Source organism: Anabrus simplex, chromosome 2, assembly GCF_040414725.1.
Source record: "Anabrus simplex isolate iqAnaSimp1 chromosome 2, ASM4041472v1, whole genome shotgun sequence".
Taxonomy (NCBI): domain Eukaryota; kingdom Metazoa; phylum Arthropoda; class Insecta; order Orthoptera; family Tettigoniidae; genus Anabrus; species Anabrus simplex.
The window spans coordinates 1,090,393,173-1,090,416,122 of NC_090266.1; the positions used below are offsets into that span (position 1 = coordinate 1,090,393,173).

Sequence of the window (22,950 nt, forward strand, 5' to 3'; positions counted from 1 at the left end):
TCTTACCTGAACATTTTGTTGTGTCATTCTTGGTATCAATATTGTAAAAAAATTACTACCAGTAGTTATCACTGGTAAAGTGAGCAAAAGTGTAGATACCTGGAAGAATGGAAAGGATAATCCTGTGCTGTTCAGAAGAGAAAATTGTTGATTGTTTCTTATGCTCCAAAATACTTAAGGGGTGGGTAGATCAAATAAAGAGAAGGATTTTAAAGTGAAGTTTTATATTTAACATTTGATTAACCCATTTTCCTTGGATAATGAGCCAGGTCCGCCAGATCTGCAATGGCCTTCAACTCTGATGATGAGGCAGGCCCACCAACAACAGGCTGCTACATTTCAACTTGTAGTTTGATTACCCATGCAAGTACCTCTGACGTTTAACATTTTATGAATAGTTAAGGAATGTGAGTTTTCTACCCTCATGTTTATTATTGCCCTTACCGTTATCTTTTGTTTAGGGCAAATCCATAGGCTATGGGACATTCAGTGTTAAAATGCAGCAATCTACTGTAGCTCAGGATGTACATAAATATGTCTAGTTTGATATTCTTTCAATTGAAATGGTTAATTTTACATAGAATTTGTAGTATTCCATTGCAAAAATATGCACTGCTCCTAAAAATATTTCTTAGAAACATTAACAGGTTGGTAGACTTGTCATAGATAGGGAAAATGATTAATTATAACTAAAATACCTGAAGAGGTCTGGAAAAGTTTGGAAATATCTTGGGAGTCACAATTATCATTTACCTCAACCAAGAGTTCTGAACAGTAGGCAGTGCATGACATTCAAATAAAATTTAATGAAGGAACCCTTTCTGACATTGCTTTTGAGAATATGTTGAAAATAAACTTATGTTGGCTAGAAAATAATGCGTAGTTGAGGTACATGTCACAACCATAACTTCCTTTCACACCCATAACCATTGTTTACAATATTTCGGATGATTTATTCATTACTGACTAACTGCTACTGATAACAAAACTGGTAAGACCTTGGGTATATGTATAAAGATAAATTTACTGGGTGAGTTGGCCATGTGGTTTGGGCTGCACAGCTATGACCATGCATCTGGGAGATAGTGGGTTCGAACCCCACTGTCGGCAGCCCTGAAGATTGTTTTCCGTGGATTCCCATTTTCACACCAGGCTGGGGCTGTACCTTTATTAAGGCCACAGCTACTTCATTCTCATTCCTTGGCCTTTCCCATCATCGCCATAAGACCTACCTGTGTCAGTGCGACATAAAGCAAATTGTAAAAAAAAATAATATATATATGATCTCTTTCAAATGGAAAGTTTCACAGAAATCTGGCATTGAACTTAATAGACACAAAAGCAAAGTCCTTTTCCTGTCACACACACAACCATGCATAATTCATATTTTTCTGTTATTAAATCGGTGGTAGGAAACAATTTTTTAACAATTATCACAAATTCTTCTGTTGTGACTGTCACACCCATAACCATGGATTTGCCCTTTATTTCTCAGAATTACCAGACGAGTTGGCCGTGCGCGTAGAGGCGCGCGGCTGTGAGTTTGCATCCGGGAGATAGTAGGTTCGAATCCCACTATCGGCAGCCCTGAAGATGGTTTTCCGTGGTTTCCCATTTTCACACCAGGCAAATGCTGGGGCTGTACCTTAATTAAGGCCACGGCTGCTTCCTTCCAACTACTAGGCCTTTCCTATCCCATCGTCGCCATAAGACCTATCTGTGTCGGTGCGACGTAAAGCCCGTAGCAAAAAAAAAACAAAAAAAACCCCTCAGAATTAGTTGAAATATTCCCATTGTCCACATGACTTTTCAGTTCACTATGGCTTCGAGTAGTGAATATGACCACACACTTTTTTAGCCGATCATACTCCATTGTGGAACAGGAAAGCCGGGATTAAGTGGTTTAATTCTAAGTGTTCCTGATTGTTATTGGACCCCAGTGCTCCTAGTCCTTATAAAACGGTATTTTACTTATCTATTTTCCAGCCTATTTCTGGGTGAAGGGATGAAGTTTCTGCTTACTCCATAGTATGGGGAAAAGTCTGCTGAAGTGGCCTTTTGTTCTTTTCTGAGATTAAGATTAGAGGCTATGGAGCATTGTTGAACATGGAGTGTCAAGAAAGTGGAAATCCTGGAGAAAAACAGTTTTAGCACAGGAACTTCCCCTAGTACAAATTTCATGTTGAAAGTTTTGAACCTGAGATGTTGGGGTAAAATGTAATTATCTGTCATTTATACTGCTAAAAGGCCATATTTTTAATTTCCTCCCTATCCTTCACCTTCCAGATATGTTCAGTAGTATATCAGACTAGTGTATTCCTCTTAGGAATAAAGTAAATTGTTTGAGTACAAAATCTAAGTTCCCAGAGTTTGGAGTGTACATATCTACCTCTACTTAAAAAACATCAGTAGTTTTTCTCTACTTGACGAGTTTCTTACCTGTGAAAAGAGGTGATCATATGATCTGTATGATTTTTGCTCCCACCATTAAAAGAATGCCATCTCAGCTGTTTTTACCAACATTATGGACAATTAAGAATTTATGGTTACCAATTGAACATAACATTTTTCCTCAGTGACTCCTACAACACTGTCATGCTCACTGTTACCTGAAACTATTATTATTATTATTATTATTATTATTATTATTATTATTATTATTATTATTATTATTATTATTTATATAAATTACGTTTAATAGTTTAGATCCTCTACAATGATTGTCACAGAACGAGTGGCTGCGTGGTGGTTTTGATCACCTTGCTGCCAGATTGCATTCCACTATGCCGAAAATGGTTTTCCTTGGCTTCCCATTTTCACACCAGGCTGGGGCTGTACCTTAAGGCCACAGTCGCTCTTTCCCACTCCTAGTTATTTCCTATCGCATCATTGCCATAAAACCTATCTGTGTTGGTACAACTTAAAACAAATTGTAAAAAGCAGAATTAATCAGACTACTTTGTTCTTTTACATAATATGTTGACCACATTTATTGGAAGGGGTGAATGTAAATAAAATCTTATGTAACATGTTGGTAACCAAGCTCGATAGCTGCAGTCGCTTAAGTGCGGCCAGTATCCAGTATTCGGGAGATAGTAGGTTCGAACCACACTGTCGGCAGCCCTGAAAATGGTTTTCCGTGGTTTCCCATTTTCACACCAGGCAAATGCTGGGGCTATACCTTAATTAAGGCCACAGCCGTTTCCTTCCCACTCCTAGGCCTTTCCTGTCCTATCGTCGCCGTAAGATCTATCTGTGTCGGTGCGACGTAAAGCAACTAGCAGGGGGGGAAAAAAAAAAAAAAGGAACATGTTAGTAGGTTAGATATATGAATACAAAAAACTGGTAACGTTCAGTTCTAAAATGTATTAACTAATTGCTAGTCTACGCATTAACAGTCACAGGCACACGGAGAAAACCACTTATGCTCGTAGTACATGACCAGTGACGGGAAGAGTACAAGGAAAAAGTAATTGGGCTCGACTATAGTTACTTCAGAAATATTTTATTCAATTATGATTACAAATCACTTTTTCAAAGAGTAATCAGTAATATTATAATTACTTAACAGAATGTTGATCTGAAAGAAATCACTGTTTTTTTTTGTTTTTTTGTTTTTGCTTCGAGCTGGAAAAATACAAAAGTTTACATGGAAAATGAATGTATTAATTCATTCTGTGTGCTTTTTGTTTTTAGCATAAAGGTCTTAATTGTGGCTATCATCACTTGTTGAGACTAAACATGATATCTTGGAATATTCACAATTATCTTTTTCCCACCATTTTTATTTTATTTATTGACTTAGCATTTGAAATGATTTTCCATTTACTTTCCAAATACATTAATTAGTTCTTAAAATTCTCATCCCTAATCCTATATACACTGCTCATTGTAGAAAGTGAAACTTTCAGAAGCAATGGTCTGAAACATGCCAAAATCAGAGGACGTGTAGAACAGTGGAACCATAATAATTGATTTAAATTGCAGAGAGATGGTGTGCACGTAAGCCCAACAGTGCCCTTCTGTGTGTGACCAACCAGGGCAGTGTTACGCAATGCTCAGTCGGTGCGGAGCCGTCATACGAAGTGGAAACGTGCACCTAAGTGCCACTATGTCTCGCTGACATCACAGTAGAGAATATCAGCATGTGCTTGCGTTCGAATGGGGCAGAATGATAGGGCTCTGGGAGATGGGTCTGTCGTTCCGTGACCTTGCAGCTGTACAGGGTATGCTGCTTCAACAGTGAGGCATATGTGAAACCAGTGGAGAGAAGAGGGCCGTACACAGCGCCGACAGGGTACTGGACGACACAATGTGACCACAGCGCGAGATGGCCGCCATCTTGTCCGCTTGGAGGTAACGGACAGAACAGCTTCGTCCACGGTGTTGGCTCAGTGGTGGAGCACTGGAAGGGGTGTGGGGATGTCTGCATCAACGGTTCGGAGCCGTCTTCTGAGGGTCGGACTGGTGGCACCCATGCCATTGCGGTGGCTTTCATTGACCAGCAACCACCAACGCCATAGAATGCAATGGGCACATGAACACAGACACTGGCGTGCTGAGTGGCAAAATGTAGTGTTTTCGGATGAGTCCCGCTTCAACTTGTCCTACAGTGATGGCCGCATATGCGTAAGACGCTGCCGTGGTGAACGCCATCGGGCAGACTGTATTGTTGAGCGGCACAGCGGACAAACACCAAGTGTGATAGTTTGGGGCGCAATTGCCGATAACATGTGATCTCACCTCCTACGTCTTGAGGGCAATCTGAACAGCTACCGCTACATCAGGGAGGTTTTACAGCCCGAGGCACTGCCCCTACTGCAGGCCGTTCCAGACGCCAAATTCCAGCAGGACAATGCCCGGCCGCATGTGGCGAGGAATGTGCAAGCCTTCTTCGAAGAACAACGGATACCACTGTTTCCTTTGCCTGCCCGTTCGCCGGATATGTCACCCATTGAACACGTCTGGGATATGGTCGGTCGGCACCTTGTTCGTTCGGGTCCTCCTGCAGCCACTGTTGATTTATGGACGTGCCTACAAACCACGTGGCAGAGTATTCCCCAGCAGCATATTCAGGTGCTCTTTGATTCCATGACACGACGTCTAGCGGTTTTGATTTCAGCGCTGGTGGCGCAACGCCATACCGAATTTCCACGATCACCGTGCATGTACAGTTCTGTAATTGTAATCATTTGTGTCTTGTCATGTCCCTAATATGTAGAATAAACTGCATTGTGATCACAGCTCTCGGTCTTGGTGTTTCTACAAACAGCAGTGTATCTTAAGGGGAAAATAAATATTTCCATTTACTGAAAAGATGTTGTACAGGGGCGCTTGAAGAAATACCTGTGTATAATTTTATGAATATTGTTAGATTGTCTTTTGAAGTACTGGACAGGTAAGAAACACCTATCCGCTGGCCTTCTAACCCCACCTTGGCAGGTTCGATCCTGGCTCAGTCCGGTGGTATTTGAAGGTGCTCAAATACGACAGCCTCGTGTCGGTAGATTTACTGGCACTTAAAAGAACTCCTGCGGGACCAAATTCTGGCACCTCGGCATCTCCGAAGACCGTAAGAGTAGTTAGTGGGATGTAAAGCAAATAACATCATTATTAAATTCCTATCCAGAACTGGTGAAGCTACTGGTTCTGCTGTAGCAGAAAATGAAAAAGTTATCTTTATCATGATTTTTTTTTTTTGCATTTCTGCTTCCGTGTGATATGTATCCATTTACTAGAATGTACTGATTAAAATTTTATTTCAAGAAGTAAATTACAAGTAAAGATTACTTTTTGTTAAAAGTAATGATTACAAGTAAAAATATACTAAGAATGTAATCGTTACAAGTAATTTGATTACTTTTACTCAGTTACTTCCCAACTCTGTACATAGCGCACAAATACACAGTTCGCACTCTCTCTCTTATTCTCACTGTTCATTCACGCTAATTCAGTCAGTCTTTGTTCACTAGTTCTACAGACTCCTCACTCACTCGGTTACTCTGTAGCTGCTGTCGCTGTTCACAGTTTGCAGCCCGCGCATGGCAGTCTCACAGTTCAGGATGATGGTTGCTGTCCACACTCTGGTAGATCTCCATTAACAGCCTCATGCTGACAGCCATTGTCCTCTCCCACACTGCACCAGAACATGCGATGTTCTCTACAGCAGCTGGTCCCAAAGACATAACTCATGACGACAGGCATAGAGAATGAGTCCTCAGTTCAACAGACGGACACTCCGTAGACTGCCTCACTCAACTCCGGCTATCACTCGCACTTGGCAACGCAACTGTCATAATGGCTCTCAACCGCTGAGCTCACACTGAGCTTGACTCCACCTACTCAAACTTACTGAACTGAACCTGTGACTATAGTACTGTTCACTTTCTTTCGCTCACTGGCTGAGCTCACACTGAACTCACTTGTACTTACTCAACCCTCAGGTAGCTCCTGACTTAAATACAGTACTGGGGCCCACCCCATCTGGAAGCTTTCAGAAGGGACATACCTCCCAGAGTCTTCCCGAAGGTGAATACTCTCGGCGTGCCATCCAGATTCTTCCATAACGCCGAAGCCTTCAATGAGGGGGGCAGGATAATCCAGATAGCATGGCGGAGGCGCTTGCAAATCCGCGACTGGCTCTCCTCTGCCTTGTGACAGTATGAAGAGGGTGAGCCTTCCTTGGTGATGTTCGTGTGATTGGAGCTAGCTAGCTTGTTCCCCTTCCAGTAGTTGTAGATTGGCATGGTAGATGCAGTGGCACACTTGTGTAGGCCATGCTAGGTATTGAAAGTTCTGATGGTAAAACAAGTAACTGAAAATGAAAGAACAGAGTACATATAGTCTCATAGGTTTCCAAATTTCAATATCATATTGGGCTTCTGTGCTTGGACTCCTGAATTGAATGGTCAGTAGAATGGCCTTTGGATCAGAGGGCCCCTGAGTTTGATTCACGGCGGGCCAGAGATTTTAACCATGTCTGGTTAATTCCTCTAGCTCAGGATGTGGATATTTGTGTTTGTCTTATTACACATCTTATTTGCATACAAATCGTGATGCTACAAACCACCACTGAAACACGCAATAGCAAATAGATCCCTTTACATAGGGTTGGCATCACGAAAGGCATCCAGCCATATAGCTGGGCTTAATCCATGTACACCACTGACCCCAAATAATTGGAAAAAGGTTTGAAAGAAAAAATGATCAGGCTTCCGTTCTTAAGAATACTCTTCATCATATCACATGTCTTTTATTTCACCAGGCATAAACTTAGTATGACTTGATGAAGTCCTTTGTAGTCCTTATTACTACATGTAACAATACTTTCAGCCTCTAATTTACAAATAGATGTAGTATACTTTTAACTTTGCTTTTAGAAGACTTTCTGTATTGTTGATGAATGTTGCAGAGAGTTGCAGAAAGCAAAAGAAAGACTGAAAGAACTCAAGGACGTACTTAACAAGGTAATGGACTTGAAGAGTCATGGTGAAACAGTTCCCCGAGAACTTTTACGAGTTCTACACACACCAGAGCTAGAAAGAAGTGGTGAGAGTGAAGGTCATCCTATTGATGCTAGTTTATCACAGAGAGACTTCGATTTGAGTGGTGCAACTCAACATGAGAGGTAAGACTGAATATCTTTGTGTGACTTATTGTTTCTTTCTTTGATTTTTCTTTTCCTTGTTGAATGATAGATTTGTTAATTTTTTTACAAGTGTCAGTTTTCATTGATAATTTAAACTATTTTTTATAAATCTGTTACAAAATTATATTCTTTGTTATCAAACACAGTACAGTATGTGCAAGAAGCTTCCTTTTGGAAGTCTCCAATAGCAAAGCACCTCCTCGGACTCCTCAAGGTCATCTAGCTGATTACCAATGGAAACAGGATAAATTCCTCATTTATGCACTCATCATAAATTATTTTGCTGTAAAATAATATATTAAGCAATTTTCTCTGATCTTTTTCCCCACTTAAATGTTGATTTTCCCTGGAATAACTGTCTACGATGTCATGTTGGAAAGAAATGCCCACATTTTGCATACACTACATTGCTATTAATGACTGAATACCCTTTAAAGGAAGATAGACTGATTCAATACTTCACTAAAGCATGAAGAGAGCATATGTAAGGCTTTGAATGTTCAGTGGAAATGTTTACTAGCTACAACTGTCACTGAGAGCTCATTGAGGCTCAAAAGGCATGATTATTGTTGCCTGCCATTTCAGTCATTCTATCTAGGAGATTTCTGGCAAGTTTCAGATACCGTGTTCAACAATTTAATGGTGAAATGGGAATATTGGGAAGTTATTAAAAAAAACCAACTCAACCAGGGAAACCAAAACAGTTAACAGTTACGGACCGTTGATGCCTTTGATGTGTGTTGAAGTCAAACCAGCAACCAGAAAATGTGACCACAGACTTTCGATTGACATCTGGAAGTGATGCTAGTGTTTGTGCTATTCATTAGGAGGTGTTTGCAACTGAGATTCTGTGGGTAAGCTGCAGCATATAAACCAAGGATCACTAAACTCAACGCTTGCCGCTGCTTACAGTGGAACAAAATATGTCGCATGTGGTCTTTGAAACAATGGAAGAGCATTATATGAAGTGACAAATTATGCTACATGTTGTAGCAGTCCAATGGATATGTATGGACATGTATGGACCTAGTGATTGGCAGGTGAGCGTTACTTACCGGAGCGCATTGTTCCCACTATGAAATTTGGCAGAGAAGGCATTATGATGATGGCTTGTTCTTCGTGATTTGGTCTTGGGCGTCTCAAACCGTGAAATACGGAAGCCTATCAAGTGATATTGGACAATTCTATGTTACACACTCCGAGGCAAGAATTTGGAACTGGTCCTTTTCATTTTCTACATCACTCTGCACCCATTCATAACTGAGTAGTTTGTTGAAATATGAGTGAATAAATATGAATGGCCAACACAAAGCGCTGATCTAACCACAGTGGGGCATCTTTAGAATGAGTTACTGTACCAAATGATAGCCAGAGCAGAGCAGACCTCAATATGGCTACAGAACTATCCACCACTTCAGGGGAAAAATGTTAAGAATATACTTGCAGACATCTACCGAAACTTAGTGGAAAGGCATTCTAGAAGGGTAGAGACTATGATAGTAGTGAACAGGTGATCTACATCATACCAACACTATGGCAGCTCCAGTGAATCCAGTACCTGCGGCTGTCCAGTCGTTAATGGCAATGTAGTATATTTCCGTAATGGTGATTTTTAAAGCCAAAGATTTAAATAGTTCATGCATTATCTATTATTAATATTGGCAGGCTCAGCTAAGGAGGTGATCAGTCTGTCTGAAAGTAAGCTTAAGCTATGCATGCATTCACTAAATTACATCATATGCATGAGATGGATTTAATCTGATCAAAATGTAAGGTATGTAATGAATGTAATGAATTCAAATGCACTGTCATTTACTTCATTGTACTGCACACACACACACACACACACACACACACACACACACACACACACAGCCTCATAACAAATCCATTTAAGATGGTCAAGAGGGCATAGAATATGATGCATACAACCGAGAGCAGTAGTTTCATATCAGAGGACGATCTTGCACATGCTACTTTTATTTCGGTTGTGCAGTGAACTTTCTGAATACTGACCTTTTCCTGTTTATATTGTGAAACTGGTAATGCTTTCTTTTCTTCTTCTGTTATGAGGCAAGTAACTACCATAACTTCTTTCTCACTATCCATTGCAAACTGAACTGAAACAACATAACACATGTAGGTGCACTCCCATAATGAATGGAATGATGGTGTGAACACTGCTGAGAGTGGCACAGAGGTCGATGCGAGCTAATCAATGCACTCGTCTTGTTTCCTTTGAATCCTCCCATGTTTACGATGTAATCTTGTGAAAATTTGGATTTGTAGTTAGATATTTTCTTACCGAGTGAGTTGGCCGTGCACTTAAGGGCACACAACTGTGAGCTTGCATTTGGGAGATAGTGATTTCAAACCCCACTGTCATCAGCCCAGAAGATGGTTTTCTGTGATTTCCCATTTTTTTTTGCACCAGGCAAATGCTGGGGCTGTACCTTAATTAAAGCCACGGCCGCTTCCTTCCCACTCTTAGCCCTTTCCTATCCCATCGTCACCATAAGACCTATCTGAATCGGTGTGATGTAAATCAAAGTGTAATAAAAAGTAAATAAAAACATTTCTTCTGAATGAAAACATATCTAGTGTAAGACAAACATTGCATTAGCCAATTATGGAAGTTACAAGCATCTGGCAGCATGAGGTATGGCAATTCCCTTATTACAGTTGATTGAATTACAAGGTAGTCAATTCCAGTATTGAGGAAAAATGTGTATGCAGCTCAGCTCACAGGATACATCTGAGCATTTACTTATATCATCTTGGTGGTGTACCGGGCGAGTTGGCCATGCGGTTAGGGGCGCGCGGCTGTGAGCTAGCATCCGGGAGATAGTGGGTTCGAATCCCACTGTCAGTAGCGCTGAAGATGGTTTCCCGTGGTTTCCACTTTTCACACCATGCTTAAAGTAAATACAAAATTTTAATATACAACCTTCTCAATACTAAAAAATCACTTGATGTTTTTACAAAAACATTACAATGATATTAATAGGTACTAGTTTCGGTCCACTGTGGACCATCATCAACCTAGCCAAATTACAACAGTAAAAGACATAGTGATAAAATTAGTGTGGAGAAATGAGAGAGGACCGAAACTAGTACCTATTAATATCATTGTAATGTTTTTGTAAAAACATCAAGTGATTTTTTAATATTGAGAAGGTGGAATATTAAAATTTTGTATTTACTTTAAGCATAGTCTCAACTCAATACGGAACCTAACAATGAAGTTTATTACTTTTCACACCATGGAAATGCTGGGGATGTACCTTAAGGCCATGGCCGCTTCCTTCCCACTCTTAGCCCTTTCCTATCCCTTCATTGCCATAAGACCTATCTGTGTCAGTGTGACGTAAAGCCACTAGCAGAATTTCTTGGTGGTGTTAGTATATTAATATTATGATGGAGATGAGACTTCAAATCGAATCAGAATTACTTTCTTTGCAAATGAGATGTCTACCTCGGTGGCATATGGTACACAAAAATACATTAGCATCAAGCACTAAATTTCAAATTAACAAAAGAAGAAGACATTTTCCTAAAATACAGTATTGTACAATTTACACCAACAATTTTTCTATTCAGCATCCAGCTCATCCTTAATAAATTTATATTATTTACAAAATTGTATTCATAATATCTTCTGTACTTACAAACATAATCACCAGTATGTGGAATTACTTCAAATAATACTATACAACTGCTATAAGATTAAAATTTACATTGCTTTTTCTTTTTTTACCATTTTGGTAGCTAACAGGCATAACGATCTGCTGTGTCTTAACCAGAGCCCCTTTTGCCACCACTTTTCAGAGTTCCTGAAGGGCCTTCACAGCTACCGTAGCAGTCCCAGGACCCTCAAAAGTCCCCACTGTACTTCACCCCTACAGGCAGTCCCCTACTTTGGCTGTCCACTCTCCGTAGACCAGGGGATGGAATTAATATATTTACAAAAGTTCTTTATTTACAATAACCTGCACAGGTTGAATGCCCTCTAACATTTCATTTCTCTTCTCTGTTGCCATTTATTCTGTTTTTGAATATCTGTACAAATTTCAGAAAAGGATCAAACACTCCCCCGGCAAACTGTTCCGCTCCTTCACGCCCTTCCCAATGAATGAAAATTTACTCCACTCGCTTCTGCTAAAATCCCTTCTAATCTTATACTTGTGGTCAGCCCTGTTGATGTAATTATTTTTCAACTGAAGCCTTTCATGGATTTCCCTTCAGTCTTCCTCTCCTGTATAGACTCTATCTATATATTTAAAAAAAATTGATGAAAACTAAAGTCAGTCAGTACGGCCATTCTATCCGGTCTATTTCCTTCATTTTTTTAAAACGGAAGGTATTCATGCACAGATTTGTCACCAGGTACTATAAATCGCTTAAGTTCCACCTTCCTCAAATTATTTGACTTTTTCAATTTTTTGTCTCTTTGAAGCTATCATATCTTTGGCTCTAATTGAGGTACGGAGTTCGTTTTGACCTAAGAATACTCAGTGGATCAAGATCTTTCATTTCAGCTCTTAACTATTCAAATTGGTTGATTCTGAGGAAAGTTACGAGTGCACATTCAATTTGACGTCCCATTTCTTCAAGATTTTTTTCCTCATTGAAGTAATTAAATCTATCGTTCTAATTGAGGTATGCAGTTCGTTTTGGTCGAAAAACACTCAGTGGATCAAGTGCTTTCTTTTGATGTAATAACTACTTAAATTGGTAGATTCTGAGAAAAGTTATGAGTACATTTGTCTCCATGATGAAGATCTTTCAAGGACTGTTCCACAATTCAGCGCGTAGTGTTGTTCCAAGGAACGTTTAATTCAATTTCTTTGTGTGATGTATTTTCAAGTGTTTTGTTGACATAATATTACATTCTATTACCGCAGCAGATCATGTGCTTTATTTCATTAAGTCAGAACTTTGCAAATATATCCATGAGGAGGGTAACGAACAACACCATACTTTGCACATTGCGGGCGGAGCCAGCGGGAAACTGCTAATGAAAACTAGTGTCAGTCAGTCCGGCCATTCTATCCGGTCTATTTCCTTCATTTCTTTTTTAACTGAAAGGTGTTCATGCACAGATTTGTCAACAGGTACTATAAATCGCTTAACTTCCACCTTCCTCAAATTATTTGACTTTTTCAATTCTTTGTCTCTTTGAAGCTATCATATCTTTGGCTCTAATTGAGGTACGGAGTTCGTTTTGACCTAAGAACACTCAGTGGATCAAGATCTTTCATTTCAGCTCTTAACTATTCAAATTGGTTGATTCTGAGGAAAGTTATGAGTGCACATTCAATTTGATATCTCATTTCTTCAACATTTTTTCTCATTGAAGCAATCATATCTTTCGTTCTAATTGAGGTACGCAGTTCGTTTTGGTCTAAAAACACTCATTGGATCAAGCGCTTTCTTTGGAGGTAATAACTACTTAAATTGGTAGATTCTGAGAAAAGTTATGAGTACATTTGTCTCTATGACGAAGATCTTTGAAGGACTTTTTAACAGTTCGGCACGTAGTGTTGTTCCAAGGGACGTTTAATTCAATTTCTTTGTGTGATGTATTTTCAAGTGTTTTGTTAACATAATGTTACATTCTATTACCACAGCAGAGCATGTTCTTTATTTCATTAACTCGAAACTTTGCAAATACGTCCGTGAGGATAGTAACGAACAACACCATAATTTGTACATTGCGGGCGGAGCCAGCGGGAAACTGCTAGTATAATTCTATAAGTCTAGTTTTCTCCCTTCTCTTACTTTAAGTTTCCCACCCAAGTTCCTGTAACATTTCTGATACACTCCTTCTTCTCCTGAAATCCCGTGTTCAAAATCTTGCTGCTTTCCTCTGCATGCCATCTATTTCTTTTATTAAATATTCCTGGTGGGGATCCCAAACACTGTTTGCATATTCCAATGATGGACAAACCATACTTAAGTAACTTTTCTCTTTTAATTCTTTGTTGCATCCTTTAAGTAGCCTTATTATGACATGTAACGATCTGTATGCTTTCCCAACAATGTCATCAACATGACCCTTTTATTACAGATTACTTTCAAATCTCACATCTAAGTATTTGCCCTTACCATCTTTTGGGACAATTACCTCATCCAAAGTATAATTAAATTCAGTTTTTAAGCTCCTGTTTGTAAATGATATAACAGTTGATTTGCCTCCATTAACCTTCATATTATTCTCTTCAACCCATTGTTGCATACTGTCAAGGTACTTTTATAATTCTGAACAATCCTCATTGTTATTCATTCCTTATAAATGATTATATCATCTGCATACAATTTGATTTTTGATGTTATATTGTTCCCTAAATCGTTTGAGTATATTAAGAAAAGTAATGGACCAGTTATACTACCCTGTGCAATTCCCTTCCAAACATTCTCCTTCTGTGATACATGGTTGACTTTGACTTTCTGAACTCTTGAATTTAGAAATGTTCTTTATGTCCAATCACTCCAGTTTCTTTAATAATATTCCATGTTCCACTCTGTCAAATGCTTTGGAAAGGTCTATGGCTTTGCAATCCAACTGGCATCCTGAATCCAACTGAACTGATAAGTCCTGCTGAAATCCCACCAGTTGTGCCTCACAAGAAAATTTCTTTCTAAATCCATACTGGCTCCTCACGAACCACTTTTTATCTTCACATATCCCTCTGATGTACTTTGCTATTAAACTCTCCAGCATTTTACAAACTACTGTATACTGGTCAGGCTGACTGATCTGTAGTTCTCAGGTTTCCTTTTATCACTCTTTCCTTTATAAATTGGTATTATTATAGATTCCTTCCATTCCTTTGGTGTTACACTGAAGTGACAGAGCTGTGGAATGTAACGTAATATAATAAACATACTGACAGGTTTGTGTAAGAAGTGTGGAGCGTCAAGGAAGGATTAATATTTGTTACAATGCCTTCTGGTAAAGTAAAATACTTTCTACTGCTTCCATAGATCTCACGGGCGTACTAAGGCGTCCCCCATTAGGCCTGGAGTGTAATTCCACGATTTCCTCAGACATCTTCGAGTGTCCCCGGATCCGCCTGGGATGTTGGAATATAGTTAAATCTTCGTCTGAAGTCTTAACCTTACCACCCTTCATAATAACCATTTGCTTTATACAAATATTTGGGCAATGAGCCCGTGCATCTTCGAACCATCTCTTTGCTGGAAACCCTAGTTTCGGACAGCAACATTTACAACAGTAACATCCTAAAATTAAACCTATGATACTAATAACTATCCACACAATATATTTGTACACATTAATATGCTGATAAATTATTTGTCTTTGCATTTCTTCTTCTTTTTGTTTCACCACTTCTTCCACTTCCTGTGTCTTATGGGTAGCCCATTTTAAAAACGTCAATGTGATTTAACAGGTTATTTAATGATATTCATTTCAGGTATCTGTTCTAATTTGATTTCACTACCTATCCTCACACAACAGTCATAATCAAGTGTTACTTCTGGTACAAAATCTTTACTTGGTGTAGTGTTCACTTCACCTACACCTTGTATTTTACTATGAGGTCCATATATTGTACAGCCTGCACTTAAAACAAGAATACCAGTGCCTGCTAACCTAATATCACATACATGTTCTGGGGATACATATATATATCTATTAGCTCTAATAGGTATCCATATGAGCTGTTGAACAGGAAGTACTCTTTTATCACAATTATCTGGAATTTGACTAACTCCTGTTAGGAGCTTGACTGCACAACTATTTTGAGTGTACACTGTATTAATGGGAAATTTAACATGACATTGTTTCCAACTGGGTGTTACTAATTTACATTGCTTTACCTGATCCTTATCTAACTGAACATAAGTTTGTTTCTCTTTGTCCATAAGGATATAATCCTTGGTCTCTTGAAGATAAACAAAATGCTGTGGATTACTTTTCATATACGTGGGGAATGGAATCATGTGATACAATGTATAAGTTACCCTATCTTTAAGGGGTGTCTTGATGATGTACACTAGATAATTCTTACTTGCGAACACTTCCACTGTGGCTTCTTTGTAAATCAAGTAGCCGTAAGCTGATTTTAAATCAAATGGCAGGGACAATACTTTAGGGAAATCTCCCTGAGATTTCTTATAACCTTTAATGGTATCATCTGGTGAAATTATTTGCACTTGAATGACTCCTACCTGTGCATTCATTATACCTGGCAATACAACACTGTAATGCTCATACAATGGTATGAGAAGGCCTTCAATCTCAATTAAATGTCTATTTACTGAATTTTCTAATTCTACTTGTTTAATTTCTTCTGCAATCTGAAGCGTGCTATTGGCAAGATAAGATCTAATTTCTGGAATATTCTGAGTTAACCTTTGCTCATTTGCTGTGACATCATAAATGGTGCTGTTCATAGATTGCAATGTTGATGTTATGACTATCATTTGGTCTTTTGCAATTTTCATAATTGATGGTTGTTCTTGTTTTAACTCACTAATTATTGACTCATATTTGTCTGCATCATCCTGACTTAATGTTCCAAATAATGCCTTTGTGATGGAACCTACTGCGTTAATTAAGCCTCGTTTTCGCCTAGTGTTATCAGTTTCCCCTATCGGTTTAGTAATCCGTGTAATTAATTCCTTTGATTCCTTAATTCTTTCCATTTGTGCACTTGGTATTTTAACATCCTGCTGACACATTAAGTTAGTACTTCTTTCTAGCTGTGTACATATTAACTAAGTCCAGTGTATGTTTCTTTTGACATTCGAAAACACGTCACTTAATTTATTTAGATTCACATAGGAAACCAGTGTCCATTTGGTATGATATAATTGTATCTCACCCTGATTGTCGAAGTATGCCCCTGGAGTGTTCTCATATGGTGTCACCTTGACATCCAGTACTTCTCCGGTTATTCCGTAGCAGTGTGACGTCACGACTATCACTGCTACTACGATGGAGAACAATCCTAGCATTCGCGCTATATCTTCTGTCTACCTGCAAGGTAAAGACAGGATATGCATTACCCTTTTATCTGTGGATACATTCGCTTCTCAATTCCCACTTCACTCATCTACAAATACAACTTCAAACGGTTCTTTTTTTACCTTAACCCTTTTTCCCCGTTTATTCAACTGTAGGGTGCAATTCACCCCTGAAACTTCAACTATTTCGTAAGGACCTTCGAATGGTGGGCTTAGCTTCCTAGATTTTCCTCTTCGCAATGCGTCATTGCACAAAAGAACCTTGTCACCTACCTGGAAGGTGATCTCATTCTGCTTTTTTTTCATAGTGCTCTTTCTCTAATTCTTTTCGCTCAGTTAAGGTTTTTCTGGCGGCCTCGTGATTTTGCCTAAGCTGTGCCATCAGTTCCTCCACCACGTTCTGGTGTTTGTTGTAACTCATTTCGGGTGGCTTTTGTAGCACCCGTGGGATATTTGCCTTCTTTCCACTATCCCACTATCGGCAGCCCTGAAAATGGTTTTCCGTGGTTTCCCATTTTCACACCAGACAAATGCTGGGGCTGTACCTTAATTAAGGCCACGGCCGCTTCCTTCCAACTCCTAGGCCTTTCCTCTCCCATCGTCGCCATAAGACCTATCTGTGTCTGTGCGGCGTAAAGCCCCTAGCAAAAAAAAAAATAATTCGTAGGGTGTGAACCCTGTACTTGTGCTCTTTGTGGTATTATACACAAAACTAGCTGTGGACAAATACTTGTCCCAGTCATTTTGCTCCCCTGAACAGACATAATGCCTTAGGCACTCCGTGATCACCTTATGAGATCTTTCTATGCTACCATTCGACTGTGGCCTAAAGGCCGCAGTATGCGTTTTTCGAATGCGCAGCATTTTACACAGCACCTTAAACACATCACTCATGAAATTACTGCCCTGGTCATTGAGAATCTGCTCTGGTATCCCATAGATACTTATCACATTATTGATTAGCGTCTCTGCCACGGTTTCTGCCTCCTGATTGGGCATGGCACTCGTCAGTAGGTACTTTGACAGCTGATCTTGGCATGTCAGAATGTACCTGTTTCCTGCCTCTGTCAACGGGAGAGGTCCAACCACGTCTAGGGATATCTTCTCAAAGACCATGCTAGGTGTATCCGTAATTCTCATGGGAGCCCTGACGTCTGGTCTGGTCTCTTTATTATTTTGGCAGGAGGGACATGTGCGTACATAGCGCTCAATGTCCCCTTTCATGCCCTTCTACTGAATTCGTTCCCGCACCCTGGCGTACGTGCGCGCTATTCCTTGGTGGCCTCCCACCAAAGAATCATTACATTCTTTCAAAATGGCTAGCTTTTCAGCTTCATCTATTTCATTCTCTTCTTCAGATGAGCTATTCTTGGGCGCAATTTCCTCCGCGTTGGCGTCCTCGGAAACCTCGCTACCATCTGCTTCAAGTCCCTCTGCCATTGCATCCTTGGGTTTTAAAGACAGCACTTCCTCTCTATTCTCGTCTGAGGCCTGAGTTTCTACTGTTGTCTCTGAGTGAGACCTGTGCTTAGCCAAGTTAACCACTCGCGCTTGGCACTTGGGTTCAGTGGGATTCCAAGTCAGGCCATCTGCATTGCAGTTCTGTTTGCCCTGCTTATATATGACGTCGAAGTCGTATTCTGCCAGCTTCAGTCTGAACTTTAGCAGGCGTGAAGATGGATCTTGCACGTTGAAGACCGACTTCAACGGTTTATGGTCTGTCACATCAGTAAATTTTCTCCCAAACAAGTATGGTCTGAAGTATTTTACTGCCCACACTATTGCCAACAATTCTTTCTCAGTTATGATGTAATTCATTTCTGCTTTATTAAGCATTCTACTTTCATAGGCAATTGGAAGGTCTTTTCCGACAGGTCCTTGTGACAAGACTGCCCCAACTGCTTCGTTGCTTGCATCAGTGGTAACAACAAAAGGTTTTTCAAAGTCCGGATACTGTAGTATAGGTTCCTCGATTAACTTTTGCTTTAGTGTCTGGAACGCTTGTTCCTGATCGTCTCCCCATACAAAGGGAACGTCCTTCTTCACTAACTGATACAGTGGTTTCGCGATTTTGCTGTAGTTAGGTATGAATTTCCTATAGTATCCACTCAGTCTGCAGAACTGCTTGATCTGACGGCTAGTGGTCGGCCTCGGAAAGTCCTCAACGGCCTTAACCTTACGTGGGTCAGGTAAGACACCGTCAGTAATTACATGTCCTAGGAATGCTACCTCGGTTCTTAGGAATTCACACTTATCTGGCTGGAGTTTCAACCTCTCATCCTTTGAAATACGTCTCTTAACTTCGCTTTGTGCTCCTGGATCGAGCTACCGTACACAATGACGTCATCCAGGTAACACAAACATTTTATACCTGTTAGCCCTGTGTGCACAGCGTTCATCAGCCTCGTAAACGTGGCTGGCGCGTCTTTCAAACCCATGAGCATTTTCTTGAATTCGTACTTGCGTCTTTGGCCTGTCTTCAGATTTTAATAACACCTGGTGATAGCCACTCACGAGATCTAAGGTCGAAAAATATCTCGCCTTGCCAAGGGCACCTAACAGTTCTGAAATTAATGGAAGGGGATAGCTGGTTCCTATTGTTATCTCGTTCAATTTTCTAAAATCGATCACGACCCTCCGTTTCTGTTTCCCTGAGGCGTCTAATTTCTTGGGTATTAAAAGTAATGGCGCGTTCCAACCTGATATGCTAGGTGTGATTATCTCATCACTTAGCATTTTGTCTATCTGAGCTTGTATTTCCCCTTTTTGTGCTTCGGGAAGTCTATGGTCGTACATTAATTGGAGGTTGATCTTGGGGTATAGGGATCTCGTGCTGTAGTACGTCAGTGTTAGTTATTTTGTCTCTCTCAAGATGGAAGATATCATTGTACTCAGCGCAGATGGCGTATATCCCCCCTTTATCTACCTGCGTGAGGTGATCAACTCGCAGACAGTCTATCACCCGCTGTGATCGGGACTTTTGTGTGGTCGGTTCTCCATTTACCACTGTACTGTTCTGCTCTACCTTTCGCACTTGTGCTAGGCAGGTCTTATCTATCTCCTGTATGTGCACTCGTGGACTGTGTAAAGTCACCTCCTTTTCAGTGGTATTCACCATGCTAACCGCAGCTTCGTTGTGCTCTGATTTGGTCAGGCACCCGGCGAGGTACACCCCTGGTATCACCTCTTCCTTCTCAATAATTCCCAAAGGTAGATTTCGATCTACTTTTATGACAACAACCTTTTGAGCCCTTGGTTCGAGACGGATCAGCTTTGTCCCTCGCGCCCCCATAGGGTATTGTCGCCCTCTTATGGTGACATGAACCTCCTTATAATCAATCACGCTATCTGTCAGGATGTCCTGTCCAACTATACCATCCTGCGTCAATTGAAAGTCACTCCGTACGACATGAAATGTATGACCTGTATTTCCAATGGCAAATCGCACAGTGCCCTGGGTGTAAATTATCCTTTTACTTACACCCATTAATTCAATTGGTTCGCTCCTGAAAATCATGCTGTCCTTGGGTACTGATTGTCTCTTTACTAGGCTGACATCAGACACAGTATCTATCAAAAATCTGTCGTAGGTACGACATCGTAATTGGTGTAAAACCTTCAATTATTATGTTTAATATATGTTAATCATAGTTTATTTAATGCTAAATTATCTTTTATTAAGTGTTAAACATGACTAGTATATGGTTTCTCTGTAAATATGTAGCATAACTTTGTATAACCTCAAATACGTATTGTATAACCTAAAAATCTATAGAGTTGAAAGCGGTAGAAAATTCCATAATGTTCATATGTTAAGACTTATTGTACTATAATTTGGTACATATGAAGGGTTCTGGAAACTTACTGTAAGGTTTTATTATCCAGATACATGTAGAGACATCACGAATGTTTTAGATATTTCCATGTACATTTTTAAATATCGAAAGAACATTCGAGTACCCATTCGACTAGCTGGTCAATCGATGTTTCGAGTGTGTTTCATAAGAGTGTTGTAAGAACTCTTCCAGAAGTCGATCATTCTAGATGGTTGATCGAATGGTATAAATATCGAGCTGTCAGTCAGTGAAGGCAGTTCTTAGTTCGCAGATCTTGGTTCTTGGGACTCAGGCAAGTGATGGACTGGGAGTGACTGTTGGGCTCCGAGGTGGAGTCAGATCATTGGACTCGAGTGAGTGAGTGAGTGAGTGAGGCGGGGAATTCAAAAGAGAGTATGTTATAGTGCGTGCGTCAGTGTTGTTGATATCTGTACTTGTCAGAATCGACTTCAGGCTACTCCGCTATTGAGTGTGTATAGTGTCATTTGCTGATGTGTATAATTGTGTGTTGTGATGTACAGTGTATATAAAGTAATGTTAAATAAGGAAGTGAACGTGTTCTCGTGTGATATTTGTTTACGTCAAATAAAATCGCAACGTAGAACGATAAATCACAACGGTCTTCCATGGTTCACGACCTGGATCAGCACTGTGCCTTCTGTGTCAGAATTCTTGGGACCTTCTGGTCTGCGGGCCGCCATAACTGTCCCCTTGCTACGGGCCCGTTCTAGTTTGCCACCTCTGTTGCCTTCGTGGCGTGCGTACTGCCGCCCCCTTTCTGAACCAACAATCTTGGGTTCAGTGTGACCACCTATCACAATGTTCGCATTGGGCATCACCCGGAGTTTGGCCTTTCATGGCCCTGTTGCCCGTGGACTTGCCTTGGGCTTTTCGGCAATTTCTCTGAATACGGCCCTGTTGGCCACACGAATAGCACCTACGGCTATCCGTTTGCATCACCGGAGTGCATGCACCGTGTCAACAATTCACCTGTATATGCCCTTTCCAGCCGCAACGATAACAAGTTCTGTTTTCACCTGTCACTGGGTTTGGTTGTGTGCGTACTATGCGCACTGTTTCTCGTACCTCTGTTTCCTTGTCCCTTTGTTTCTTCCTACATTCACGTTCAGTGTCCCCTATCTTCCCACAATAGCGACATTTTAATTTACTGGATGTGCCCCCCCCCCCTGTAGTTGTGTTGGAACTAGCGGTCTGTGTAGTGTGAGCCCCTTGCGTTCCTGTGTTCTTACAGTTCTTTGCTATGTGGCCTTCGTTATTACAATTGTAGCAGACCACCCTAGCACTAGCATGTGTTGGTTTAGTATGCCACTTTGGTGCTGCGCTACGCTCCTGTTCTGGTCTGCGCTTGCTAAACCCTGAGCAATGTTTGTGTTGTAGGCCCTCTCGTGCCTTCTTTGACATTATAACGGTTTCTTCCTGTTGTGCTATTGCAACTGCCTTCTCAAAAGTAATGCCCTTTTCTGACTGTACTCTGGCTTGTATTCTAGGATTGGCTAATCCTTGTATGAAACTAGCTACACATATTTTTCTCATTATTTTTAACTGTGCGTTGCGATCTTCCTCTAGTTTGTCTTCAAGTATTGCCTCCCTAAAAGAAGCTGACAATGTTTCTATTTTGTGTGCCCAATTGGCGACGGTTTCTCGCGGGTCCTGCGCTGTTTGGAACATTTTACATATGTACAAATCTAGTGTGCCTTGCTGGCCATAATATTCTGTTAATGCTCACTTGGCTCTCTCCCAATTACATATATCACTTCTAACCAACAATTTATCTCGGGCTCTGCCCGTAACCTTTGTTAAAATATACTTAAAAACAACTCTTGATCTTCATCCTTAATCATACAAACAGCAGCATCTACGTTTGCTATAAACTCATGCAATCTATCTGGTTGACTGCCATCAAACTCTCGTCCAACGAGGCGATGTCCTTCTACTAATGTTACAAAAAGCCCACTCATACTTCCTGATTCCACCTCGTCCTCGAGCATCTCAGTGCCTCGGTCTGCTGGTACTGAACTATTCTGTCGTGCCATTTGAAATAATGTTCAGCTTACCTTAAATCTTCAACGCTGCTTCACTGCTGGCCTGGATGAATAATCGGCTGTAGTGCTGCGTCTCCACCAGATGGCGTCGTCTGCTGCTGGACTGGCTTAGAAGGCTGCGGTAGTGATGCTCCTCTTCTGCGATGCGTGTCACGCGAATGAAAAACACGCGGTAGTGCGTTCCGGACAATCTTCTGCGAAGTTGAGGTTTACTCACACAGAAATCTTCTACGAAGTTGTGATTCTCTTACGGACAATCTTCTATAAAGTCGCGGTTCTCTCATGTTATTTCGGTGAGTTGACTGTTCGAGAATCGAAATCGGGACCCTGCACTACCTGACACCAAATTTATATAGGCCTGTCGTGACCTACCTGTCCTGCGAGACGTTCTAGTAGGTTGTCACCAGGC

At 40.5% G+C, this 22,950-nt stretch overlaps 1 protein-coding gene across 4 annotated transcripts in view; it reads left to right on the plus strand.

Annotated features, from left to right (window-relative positions):
* The window catches only part of cmb (combover), a 522,232-nt gene that overhangs the window by 268,975 nt on the left and 230,307 nt on the right, over positions 1-22,950 (plus strand). For all 4 annotated transcript variants that reach the window (XM_067139692.2, XM_067139691.2, XM_067139689.2 and 1 more), the window contains one exon: positions 7,412-7,627. In XM_067139692.2, the coding sequence (XP_066995793.2) occupies positions 7,412-7,627 (216 nt within the window). The remainder of the gene's footprint in view (positions 1-7,411; positions 7,628-22,950) is intronic.